The sequence below is a fragment of the Aedes aegypti genome, unplaced genomic scaffold, assembly GCF_002204515.2.
Source record: "Aedes aegypti strain LVP_AGWG unplaced genomic scaffold, AaegL5.0 Primary Assembly AGWG_AaegL5_hic_scaff_235_PBJ_arrow, whole genome shotgun sequence".
Lineage (NCBI taxonomy): Eukaryota > Metazoa > Arthropoda > Insecta > Diptera > Culicidae > Aedes > Aedes aegypti.
The window spans coordinates 14,558-27,912 of record NW_018735883.1 but is presented as its reverse complement, the minus strand read 5'-3'; the positions used below and the strand labels follow the sequence as shown (position 1 = coordinate 27,912).

The following is a 13,355-nucleotide window of genomic DNA, read 5'->3' as shown; positions in this document are numbered from 1 at the left end:
GACACACATTTTATTGGATATGTAGATTCTAACCACCCTTAGTTCAAGAATTAAATAAAACATTTTCCCCCTTATGGCTTAGTTGCTGATTAAGTTTTTTTTCCACGACGAGCAATGTGTTATTTTAAATGTTAGGACAAATAATAGCGAGATTGCAGCAGATTGTTATTATTGTAGCTCATAAATATTAATAAAAAGGAAACAATTACAAGTAAAATACAACACGATTTTTCTTTCTCAGTAGTACATTACGTATCACAAGCCATTCTTATTTCTATTAATCTTAATTTTTTAGATAGAAAATATTTTCAGAGTTCTACAAGGCATGTTTCGAGTAGATGAAGGTGCTTATCGAATGACCGTGTATGTACTCAATTCTACTAGACTGAAACATAGGAAATGCGGTGTTTAAGATTCTGCATAATAAATCAACTTACCATGTATTGAGACTAGCGAAAGCTGCCGAAAGCAAACTTGTACGAAGCTTCTATGTGAAAAACAAATCAAAATATTGATAGTGTCGAACTTCAATAAGCAAACATAACAACAATATTATGAAAAAGTGGATCAAAAAATGTAAAGCTGAAACAGATTATGGAACAAAAGTGTACCTTTCCTGTGGTCTGTACAAATTACAATATAAGTAGACGGGATGAGAAGAAAAAAGATAATATATTGTATACCACTGTATGGATAAATGATCGTTGTCATAGTTCATGTCGTTTGCTTGGCGTTATGCTACTCGCTGTATTCTCAAAGTGATTGTCCTCGTAGAATCAGACAAGCTAAAATTAACCAAAACTCAATCATATAAGCCCTCTGAGATAAACTCATCGTTCTTGATATACCCTTACGTAGGTTTTACCTCTTATAGGCATCCCTGTGCTTGACGTATCGACATAAACGTGAAGGTTGAGAGGCGTATCAAGTGGCACATATTGGACAAAAATCAATAGGCTATGTGCTTGTAGAACCTAAATTTAATTAGACCTCGAGCTCGTCTTTCTGCTCTTCTGGTCAGGCATCCTCCAGTGAGCTGGGGGTGGTTTTCGCACACTATCGACAAATTGGTACGTCAAATTGTGACGATATTAGCGATTATTGCTACCGTGATGCTCGTAGTACTTCAGGGAGCGTCTATGAATTACGTTACGCTTTTATTAGGGAAAGGAGCTTTTGTCAAGTGCGATGATATCAAATGTTTAGACCTATGCAAAACTTTTAGAACTAGGGCAAGTCGCCAATTGTTGAACAGCCCGTGTATTCCTTATGACGTGTTCAACAATTAGCGAGCATTTTGACCGTTCAAAAGGATGTTCAAACATGATCAAATTAATGAATGTTACCTCAGATCAGATGAATTAATGAATGTTATCTCAGATATCATTATTATTCTTTAACATAGTGGCTTTTCGCCCATGGCGGATTTACCACATTTTTCAAATGATAATTTCCACGAATAAGTAATTTTGAACAGATGGCATATCAATTTCATGATTTCTATGATAGTCTCCTCGAACAGCATTTTAAAGCATTTCTATTGCATGATGCGATATTTCCATGAGTCGATGTTCAAATATCGACTTATGGAGGTTTGACTGTAATTTCAATATATATTACCAAGAAAAACGATAAGAATTTCCTGATGTAAATAATAAGAAGAAGCGAAAACATTGCGGTACCAAATATGACGGTGAACTTCGATCAATTTCATGACTTTTATCATGGTTTGAATTGATTCTTATCATTTTTGTCTTTCCTCTTTCAGAAAAAAATGCTAAAGCTTGGTTTAATTCAAACCAACACTGTGATTTTTTTTTTGTCTTAATAATGGTTATAATGGCCTCCAGATCATAAGACCAAAAAAAAGAGCTATCGATAAGGCTGTGGTGGGAGATTCATGAAAAACAACTTTCTTTAAGAAAATGTTCAATTTTACCGAAATCTTTCATTTATGATAACTGAACATTAAACTGAAGTATGGGTAAGGTTCAAGAATCCATCATGCAATCATCAGAAATAAAAACCCAGTTTTTTGTTCAAATTTCAAGAAATCTTCATGAAAATCTATCATTGCGTTATAGTTAGCAAGTGTAATGCAATGATAGATTTTCATAAACATTGCTTCGAATTTGAGCAAAAAAAATTGGTTTTGAAAATTTGTAAAACGACAATGGTTATATTCCTCTTAAGGCGATCATAGAACTAGATCGATAAGATTTTAACATGGTTTGGAGAACAGTCTATTGCAATCATTGTCCTATAACCGTTTGTTAGAATATTTGATTTATTTTAAAGCATGATAAATTCTACTGAAATTCGTTGGGATAAGTGAATTTTATGCTAAAAATGACTACAGCGATCACAAAGTAGTCAAAAGATACATTTTTTTCAAAAGAGCGACAGCTTGATTAATAAGATTTGAAGTAAGGACAACCTGTAATTATTTGTAACACAAATAGTACTAACTAATAACTATGACTTTTCAATTAAGACATTTTTTTAACTACAGACATGTCATCATAAACTACTCTTATAAAAAATAACATATATCGGCGTAGTTACAACTTAGCGACCAGTAAGAAAATTGTGATATTTTCGTCTATAAAACAATTGATAAGCTTCGACAGTGTACCTTAAACTACCAAGCAAACGACATGATGTGAAAACGTCGGTACGATCTATTTTAGTTGTTGTAATGGATGTAAAAAAGTGGCAGGTTGTGGAGAAAACTGTTTTCGACCGATACCAGTGGTCATGTCCCCATAAGTTGTTTCCTGACTTAGAGTTATGATGAGATATATCAGATTGATTGTGGGTTACATGTGTATTGGTGACGCTATGAATACGAAATAAAACTGATTGATACCGTTGCGGAAATTACATGGAAACAAATCGATACTTGATAAACGGAATGGAATCGAAAACTACATTTATGTTCAAATTATATCACTTAAAACTAGATTTCAAATGGGCCATACACAAATGAAGAAATTTTTGTGATCTTCTATCTGCATTGCAATATTTTCTACATTACTATTGTTTAGTTTTGGAAACATTGTTGTCGTTTTTTGGAATATCAATTGGTTATGTGCGTAAGTTACGTATTGGCGAGCTATTTCGGAAAGTTATGATACGAAAGTGCATATAACAGAAAAGCGATGTCCAGAGGATAAGGCGATGAAATGAGATGTGCAAACATGGAAAAAATGCCGTGAAGCAGTTGTGAGAATGATTATGTTATAGCTGGATGTGGATCCTTGTGGTCAAGCGGAGTTTACGAAAAAATAGTTGATCTTAATTGAATTATTAACTATATGAATAGGATAATTTTTTCTCGAAAACCCCAGTAGAGTAAAGTGAGGCAAGAGTTTATTTTTGAGATTTCTAGCTCAATTTAAAACAAATGTTATAAATTTCATGGTGGTTCAAATGCTATTCAAGTAGGGGACTTCCACTCCAAATATTATAGAAATCGATTGAGATTTGGAAGAGTTATAGCTTTTTTTTATTGTCTTAAGGCATAGAAATTGTAATTTTCAGTCGAACTTTCATGGAACATGCATGGAACAATATCAAAATAAAATCTTATTCAATTTTTTTGTTTAAGAGGGTTTCTAGATCTATCATAAGGATGCTTTGAGTCGTATTAGTTTTTTCATAAATCCTTGGAAACCACTTTTGGCCTATAGTGGGGCAAAAGTTCGAATCAGCGGGGCAAATGTTCGACCCATACATTATCTCGCGGAAATAATTAAAAATTGCCTAAAAGCTACATATAACCTTTAATTTTAGCGAAATATGCTTGATCGTGTGAAAAAAGTCATCAAAATGTCTCCTTTTTAGTTAGTTTTGCGAAAAACTGATATTTTTCGGTATAATACATTTAACTCTGTTTTGGGCAATTTTTTGATGAAAATTTAGTTTGTATTTTTCAATAAACATAAGTTTACGGTTTGTATAAAGTATACATGTCACAAAAGTATCGATAGTATGTGTTTCAGTCAGCGAACTATTGCCCCACGCTTGATTCAAACTCTTGCCCTACCGGTGGGGCAAAAGTTCGTTCAAGACAATCAATTTTAGAAATGGGTAAACATTTAGGCAAAGTTTGTTCAGCAAAATTATAGCCAATATGGTGAAGGTTCACCGTGTGGTATTTATTTATTCACAACTGCTATTGTTTTTCTGAAAATATTGATTGTTCCACTAAGGTCGAACTTTTGCCCCACCTTACTCTACCTTACATCGGTGTTGCTATGTTAGAGTGATGACTGAACTATATTACGCATTTCATACAAAACTGTCAAGCTTTGATAATACATTAGGGTGGTTCCAAATGATATAAAGTTTGGAAATCCAATCTTCCATATCTTTTATACCATCCTTACCATAAAAATAGTGTTTTGTGAAATTTTCGGTGGAGATTTAATTTTTGGTTTTTGGTGGAGATTTAATGGGTTATCAAAGACGATGTGGGTTTATATGGAAATTACTATGGATAAATTTTGAAAATAATAAAGGAAGCTGTTGAAAAAGTGAAACTTTTTTGAAGTATAAGTTTTGTTTGAGAAGTTTGCATAAGTTTACCGATCTATAATCACACATATAGTTAAATAATAGCAAACAAAGTCATTAATATCTCATCTCCCATCTGTTCGATTATTCTCTTCAGCAACTTCTTTTATTATGGTGTAATGAATAAGTTTTTACTATGGAATGATAAGTTTGAACTTACAAGTTTGTTACAATTCTAACGTGTTTGGAATGTTTTTTTCCATAGTAATTTTTATACAAACTTAATTCTTCACCGGAAAAGCTGAAAAGTGCACAGAATCCTATTTTTATGGTCAGGATGACATAGAAGATATGGGAGATTGGATTTCCAAACTTTATTTAATTTTGAACCGCCCTAATGTGATATCAAAGCTTGACCGTTTTGTAGATACGGGAGATTGGATTTTCAAACTGTTTTTGTTTAATTTTGAATTGCCATAATATAACATATTAAGCTTATTTTACAGATTATTATATGTTTTACTAGATAAATCAACATATGTTGGTAAATTAGTTCCATTAAATTGATAAATTATTTATGAATTCCGGTAATGTTTTCATAGAAATAAGTATAATTCAACAATAATTTATTTCTTAAGAATCCCGGAAATTTCAGCTGTGTTAGGAAAAGTGAAAGTTGGCCATAATCCGTAAAATTAGCTAATGAACGAAAAACGATGGAAGTAATTAATAAACCTAGCTCCTTATATTTTAGCCCAAACGGACGTAATTGTTTGATAAGAAACTCAATTCATCAATGTTGCTAGACCGACATATCTTTTACTAAGCGAGCCACACACTTAGGCAGATCGCTGTTTTCGTCGATTAAAATCTCTAGTACTCTCGAATCCTAGAGGTTTGGTGTTTTCGACAAAATATTTTGAAATAATTTGTGCTACATTTTTGACATTTCTTCCGAAGACACCTATGCTCTAAGACTGAAGTGAATGGCGCGGCTCCACTTTTCTTTCTTCGTGACAATGAAGCTAATGTTCTTGATTAGTCGTAGATAACAAATTATCTGCTGCGTCATGAGCTACCCAAGATTTTGTAGAACACTGTTTTTGGACTCTTTTTTACTAAAATCTCAGAAAAACAGACGAAATAGCTAGAACAATTATTAATTCAAATCATTGTCATGCGAACATTAACACCCAAAGCTGAAAATATTGTATTTTGCCAACAGGCCAGTAGGTGGCGGCAGTGCATGTATAAAATTCGAACAAAAACGATACGAGCGCCACGATTGAGCCGTCGGCCAACTACCAAATATTAGAATTGAGCGTTGTTTCGCTGTACGATGAAAATAGTCCGAGTGTAACGTCGCTTGTCTGTGCTAAAAGTATTATATAATCTGGAAATTTTGCCAGCAAATAATGAAAATTTTCTTTGTTATTGTTATGTTTAAAAAAATTTACGTGAAAATTATTCAAATAATTTTTTTAACAGTTTTTGATGAAGTGTCATACAACGCCATCCACATCAGTGATAGAGCCATAAGTGTCTTCGGAACAAATGTCAAAAATGCCTAAATGAACAACTTTGCAGAAGAAAGTTTGTTGATAGGACACTTTTGTCAAAGGATAATACTGATTTAGATCAGTTTCAACTTATCTAGCTAAATGCGAATGAGTTAAAATGTGATAAAATTCATTTCAAAAAAACTTTATCTTTGACTTTGCTTTATAGCTGTTTGCGTTTGAAACGCAAATATCAAATGCAGGTACACCAAACGCGGTAAGTTTTTTCACAAGGAAGGCGAAGTCAAAGTTTGATTTTCTATGCTAGGTTTTCGGTGGTATAAATCATGGTTGCTAAGTATCCTTTCATTACTTTGTGTTACCGCATTTGTAGCCAGGTTCAACCCGATTTGCACGTCAAAGGCAAACAGCAATACTATCTTGAATCGCAAGTCAGTCCCATCTCTAAAGATTAGGCATTGGAAAAATTTACTGAGAAGTGTTTACACTTCTTTATTTATACAATTTCTGCTCGTAATCTGAGATGAAATTGCCTGATTTCCTGCACTGAATTATGCAGGGTCGTTAGGCAAATAACTGTAATGAATTCTTATACTACGCTTTTTCATACCGCACTGTTTTGAATTACACAATGAATCGTTGCGCAATTTTCATAAATTTCAAAATAATGGTAAATCGCAGCCCGATTTGAGTTTTGATATCCTCGAGCGGTCTTTTTCGAAATTGCAAAAAAAAAGTGGTAAGCTACTAGGTGAAGAACCAGCCATATGTCAATGTACTAAAATTCACCTTAATAAAGAAACAAAAAAAAATCTTGTAAGCAACTCGCTGCAGAACTCAATTTATATAGCACTCGTCGCAACTACCAAACTCGACAAGTGTTATTGAATACACGCACGAGTCGTGTTGTAAAAATGATAATTCTGCGACTTGTTGCGTAATCTACTTTTCATCAGTAGGTAATTCCACCAATCCGTCATGAAACAACCTACTTTCCTGCACCATATTATGAGTTTTGTAAAAACTCATTAGCCAACTGATATTTGTTGCGTTGCGAATCATTACGCAACGCTATTTTATTACGTAACTCATTTGAGTTACTTAACGAATCCATTATACAACGATTCAAGGAAATTGCAAAACTATATTGTACGTAAATCTATATGATTTCTGATTTCGATGATGCTGTAAAAGCTTAATTATCCATGAGGGATATCCGGCTATTTGCCCAAACGTTGTTTGGCCAAACACTATTTGATCGAATGTATATTGACATGTTATCTATAGTTTCTTACTAGTGTAATTGTTCAGCCAAACGGCATTCGGACAAATGACCCAATCAGCCAAATGAGCCGCCCGTTAAGGAACGTCGGGTTAAGGTGAAGATGAATCGAAGCCAAAGTTAAAATTTTCAAGAGCACGGATCTGGAGAACCGAACATCCGTTCAAGCAGAAAACTTAATCGATTGGTCCCTAGCTGGTGGTGACCAATCGATTAGGTTTTCAGCTCAAACGGATGTTTGGTTCTCCAGATCCGTGCTCTTGAAAATTTGAGCTTTGGCTTCGATTCATCTTCACCTTAATATGCGCTAACTAAGGAAAAATGCCTACATATTTCGTCAAGAAATCCACCTCATTCTAATTGGATTTACAGGAAAGTCCAAAAAATAACTAAGCAATAACTAAAAACAGTCATGGGTAATCAAATCTGAGGTATTGAATTAAAATCAAATGAAACCTAAAACATTGTTTTTCAAAACAGTGGGGTAAAATGCGCCAACCAGTTTCAAACAAATTTTGTGCGGCAAAATCAAGCTATTTACGCAATTCTAATGCATGCACCAAATACAAGACCGTTCCATATTTTATTTGAGTTTCTGCGTCATTATTTCAATTCCACCTATGATATTTAATCAACAATTGGGTCCTGAAATATTTAATGAATTCTTGTTTTTATTTAATAATACGAAAGAGCATGTTCTAATTTAGCAATTTTTTCAGCTCAAATAACGGCTATAACATATTTAAATTTTAATCTTAAAAATGGTTCCCAATATGAACCTTGACACTTGACATGTTTGACGTTCACTTTATCGACAAAAATGCCACAGGGCTTTTAGATTTAACACAGAGGTTGTTCCTTTCTGACATTTCGGAAGGGACACGGAAAACAAAATATACCCAACATTTGAGTTTAAACCAAGGGGTGTGACAGCTTCTCCGTAAATAAATGTTTTTTTGGGCTTAAACCAACGAAAATCAGTTAAAAATATAGTAAACATGTGTTTCTAGCCTAAACTAAACCGTTTGGTACTAAAATTGGCACAGGGCTTTAGGACCCTATTATGTACCTAGTTCCCCTACAATCAAGAAATCGATGTTACGCACTTTATCACGTCAGTGCATTTTGCAACTTTTTTTTATTTTAATAACCTTTATATACATTATAAGGTCATTTCAACGTTTATCTTTGAATTGCTATTTCTTCGCAATTCCGAAACCAACTCTTAGGAAAACATGGATTTGATAGACGGTGGAAATATGATAGCGAACAGTATTTTGATGATTGTACTAAACACTTAAATAAAACGAACGAGCAGAGCACATGCGATGATTGTCACGATTGATAAGTAAATCTGTGTTTTTTTTTCATGAGAGCTTATCTACATTCATCGATTTCTCTTCATCGTTGCTCTCTTTGGATTATTGCAGAAAACAGATTCTATTTTCGTAACATATTTTTGTGCTGTAGGATGAAAAATCAGTTCTTGCTTCATTAACAAGAAATATTACAGATTTATTTACTTTAGCGAAGTTATTAGCGAAAGAGAGGATCGATGAAGAGAAATCGCTTATGTCAACACAGAAATATTCAAAATATGTGAATGTTCAATTCAAACGAAACTAAAATAGCGATGAACTGCAATCTAGAAATTATTAAACATTATTGATTATAATAAAGTACACAATGGCTTATTTTCATATAAAATGGTCAAGTTTGGATACCTGTAACTATGCTTATAGCAAACCGATTGATCTTGAATTTGAACTGTATGTTGCAAATAACTTCAAGTTAGGCTTTAAATTCTATGCAAGAATTACAAAGTTATTAAAAACCAAAATTGCAAAATTTTAATTCTTAGATATTTTGAATACGAACAATTTAGGATATATATAATATTCCACAATATTTTGAATTTCTTCTAAGTCGTTAAATTTGCAGAAGCAAATTTTCTTCTAAATATTACCATTTTAAAAATATTTCATTCATTTTCAGAAAATTTCAGTATTTTTTTCAAAATACACACTCAATCAGACTATGCGCGTTCAGTAAATAAAATTATCGAACAAATCAGAAATTCACAAGAACAATTCAGCAGCCTCTGACAGCTCATTACGAACTGAACTACCGAAATACGGTGAATTCTTTACCGAATAATCAGTAATTTTAATGTTCAACTGAAGCTTCGGTAAAATGTCTATTAGATTACCGACTTCAGTTATTTGAACAAATAACAGCGTCAATCAATCGTGTACGTTTCTCTCAGGGGCGTTGCAGTAAAATTGTTCATGGAATGTCTGAAAACGAAATTGTGCCAGTATCTCATAGATTTTCTAGGCAGATAATTATGATGAAGGTGAGTTTTTGGTAGCGTATAAACGGTTCACCTATAAACTAACGTCAATGTTTGCAGTCCTGTTGTCAGTGTTCGCAGCTACCGTTGAAGTTTCTCGTGCGCATCCTGCTTTGTGTTTCCGACAGAAAATGTGGCATCGATCGTCTATGTATTATATTCATGAGTGTAACTATATATGACGTCTATTTAACTTATGAAATAAAGAAGCACAATCACGAACGTCCATCTTCGTTGTTTTTATTCCTTACGAAAAAACAAGGTTCCAAGGAAAATAATCTGTGTACCGTGGCTACAGTTTTTCGGTAAACGATTTCCGACAATTCGGTTGTTTTGATAGCTGGGCACAAAAATGCGGATTACTGAAAGATCTGTAATCAACTCGTTTACCGAACCGATTACCGATCGTTCAGCTGTTGAGATTTCGTTAAATGGATTAACGAATTTGGTAATTTGATCTAAGTGTGTAGTATTTTTTAATAGCGTCAAAACTTTTGAACAGAATTCAATTAATTTCTCACATATCAAAGCTCAAGTTATTTCTGAAACGCAGTCCAAACTTGAAATCAATCGGTGAGCTATTTTGTACCATTTTGTATGAAAATCGGTCTTTGTGTAGTACCTTCCCCTTGGTTATGCGACCTTGCCGCGATGGGAGGGCATAATCCATTAGCCCATATGATGGAAACCAAAGGCGTAACCTGTAGTGGTGGTATCACATTTTGGCATTTTTTGCTTAAAGCCGCGTCATAATTCATATGGCATAGACGCATTAATATCTCGGATGTGATCCAACGGACATTCTGCGTCATTGATAGAATTGATGCCCATTTCAAATAATTAATCTATTCGAAGTGGACATTAATACTATTGGTGACGTTCAGTTTGCCTTTTGCTAACCAGAATGATCCGTAGCCACTCTTACTATTAGCTAGCTAGATACATCGTTATCATATACGACGTAGGGAATACTTAGGAACTCTTAGGAAAATGACTAGTAGATTCACTGAGTAGAAATAAGTGGCGACAATCTTATTTTAATATGGTTTTTACATTTCCATAATAAGAAATACCTCTTTTGTAACAGCGGTATAAATAATCTAATTCCAGCTTCATTTTCGCAAAATTTACAAGTAGAAAGTAGGCGTTGTGAAGCATTGCATTTGCCACCGAAAAGTGAATCTTGTAGGAGACTGTAATAGAAGCCTAAGGTAACTTTACTCTTCAATATTCACTATAAAAATGACTATGGAAAGTAAGACGCTGAGATCGCTTATTAGGGTACACTTGCTAATTCCGAAAAATTGTTGAACAGACAAGGAAAGCGACTTTTTTCTTTAAGGATATATGAACGTAATGACCAATTAATACTTTTAACAACAAAAATGAAATTTACTAGAACTACTACTAAACAGCCTAATTTTGTTAAGACTTGACGACAATTGACATTTAAGACTCTAATCTTACGTAAAAGACAGGAGTAATCAGAATAGCACTTGAATGACAAATTATTCAAAACCATTTCGATTAGACAGTATTAGTAATGACACTACTACACTACTATTTCAAACAAATTCTAATGGAGCTGCTGATTTTCACAATGCTTCCTTTTCTCAGAAGCAAGGGAATATGGGTATTTTTCAAAAACTACCACGTCACAATACGAATAAAAAACAGTGTTCATGTGGGCGCCATTGCCTAGTCCGTCTGAGTATTGGTCCTGGTAGAGGGGAAACTTGGCAAAAGCCAGACCGAGGGTTCAGCCTTGACAAGTTAAGCTGTCAGGCAGCTCCAACTGAATACCATACAAAAAAAAAAAAAAAAAAATCGGTCTTTGTGTAGTTTATTCTGGCCAGTACTGTATTTGAATGAACATGTTTCAAGCATATTCTAAAGAACCTTTTGGTTAATATTGTCTTAAAATAAGTCATCAACGTTACTTGTACCTAATTATTGTTAATCTCTGAAATTTTCAATTATAGACGACCTGAGTGATTTGGAAAATTTTGCCGATACAATTATTTTGCCAGCTTTAAGTCCCACTGCCATTCGGCTGATAAAAAAAAAAACAAATAATTTGTAAAGTATAATAGTTGATCGATTGTGCGGCAAACTCGCCAAGGGCGTAAAGCCACCAAAAGAAAGACAAATAATAATAATAGTTGATCGAATCTCATTAAAAAAAATCAAAAATCTCAAGACATACACCAAAAGGTGTATTCATCGCTATGTCAAAAACGTCGTGAATAGGCATACTGAACTAGGGGAATGAGGACAACAATAAAAAGGACATTATGGAAGAGTGAAGAAAGGCCATGTACTGTAATTCTACACATCACGAAAATTTCTTTTGCGTACATCATACAACTGAAAATATTGAACGAAATTTGAAAATGTTTTTTTTTTCAAATAAAACGAACGAATAGAAAATTATCGAATGGTGAAAATCTGCATCAAAAAATATGATAAACTGAATCAACGTTACATGATAGCATATTTGATCACTTTCATAGTTCATAGGGGAAATTATTGATAGGATGATCATTTTTGTTCATTCGTATGGCACAATGAGGAGAAAATATCGTAAAAGTTTCTACATCGCTTCCAGCAGACATTAAAAATGTACGAGAACAGCTAAAATCGACTATGGGTAAGGCTCGTTAGAAGAACACTTCATAATATAGAGAAGCATACATGTCATAAATGGTAGCAAGCATTAGCGCAGAGAAACTGAATGCAACTATTATACTTATATATACTTATAGAACATGTCGAGTCAACTCAGCTTTTTTAGAAAATTGTTCGCTTTGTCGCGTACCCAAGTCTCTACAGAGATCGATTGATTGAAGAAGGATGCAAATAAAATTTCGCATATTTCTCTGAGCTATACAACATTCTCATTTCGTTTCCTCTTTTCTTTACGAGTGTTTCCTTCTCACTAACTAGCATAATTTCAATCAATTATGTATCGGCCCATTTACCTAATATACCTGGACCGGTCTTCGTCGTCGGCTGCATCCGTCGCTCCTGCAATACCTTGATTCGTATTCTCTGGCGATGTGGCTAGGCCCTCATTCGTGATGCCACCGTTTTCGTCCTGGTTTTGCTTACGGAGTCCGGGTATTGAGGGCATGGAAGGCATTGCAGGCATCGCTGGCATTGAAACCGTTGGCATGGATGGCATCGCGGGCATTGACGGCATTGATGCATTTCCGAGCCAACCTGTCACCTTTGACGATACGCCAGAAAATACACCACTTTTGGTGGGACTGTGGAACAGAAGATAAAAGACGATTATTAGCCAAGTACAGAAAGCATTACATGGTATAATAAGGAAGCTAGGACTTGACAAATCTTGAAGAAGAATATCAAAAGCCTATGGGTGCAGAGCTACTTGGGCACTTCCATGATTCACTTAGGCAGGGGGGTGTTTCTCGGCCGATTCGCCTGAAATTTTTCAATAAGAAGCACTTCAACACGACGCATATTGTGGCCAAAAATGGGCTCCAGTAGCTATAAAAAACCCCACCGCCGAAGTGAATCAAAAGTGCCAAGAATGTAAAATGTAAAAATGTAAAATAAAGACTCTGCACTGACTGTGAACTTAAATTAGACAACTTACAAGCATGAGTCACAGGTAAGAAATATGCGTTACGAAAATTTTCATGACTGAATCGGGAAT

General features: G+C 34.3%; 1 protein-coding gene across 5 annotated transcripts in view; it reads right to left on the bottom strand.

Moving 5' to 3' along the window:
* LOC5568671 (synapse-associated protein of 47 kDa) overlaps positions 1-12,965 on the bottom strand; it is a 44,287-nt gene extending 31,322 nt beyond the window's left edge. For 2 of the 5 annotated variants that reach the window (XM_021856786.1, XM_021856790.1), the window contains exons 1-2: positions 12,655-12,965; positions 612-623 (exon numbers count right to left, since the gene is read on the bottom strand). In XM_021856786.1, coding sequence (XP_021712478.1) covers positions 612-623; positions 12,655-12,875 — 233 coding nt within the window. In that variant the 5' untranslated portion in view covers positions 12,876-12,965. The remainder of the gene's footprint in view (positions 1-611; positions 624-12,654) is intronic. The other 3 variants (XM_021856787.1, XM_021856788.1, XM_021856789.1) reach the window with 3 other exon arrangements.
* Between the last annotated feature and the right edge of the window lie 390 nt (positions 12,966-13,355).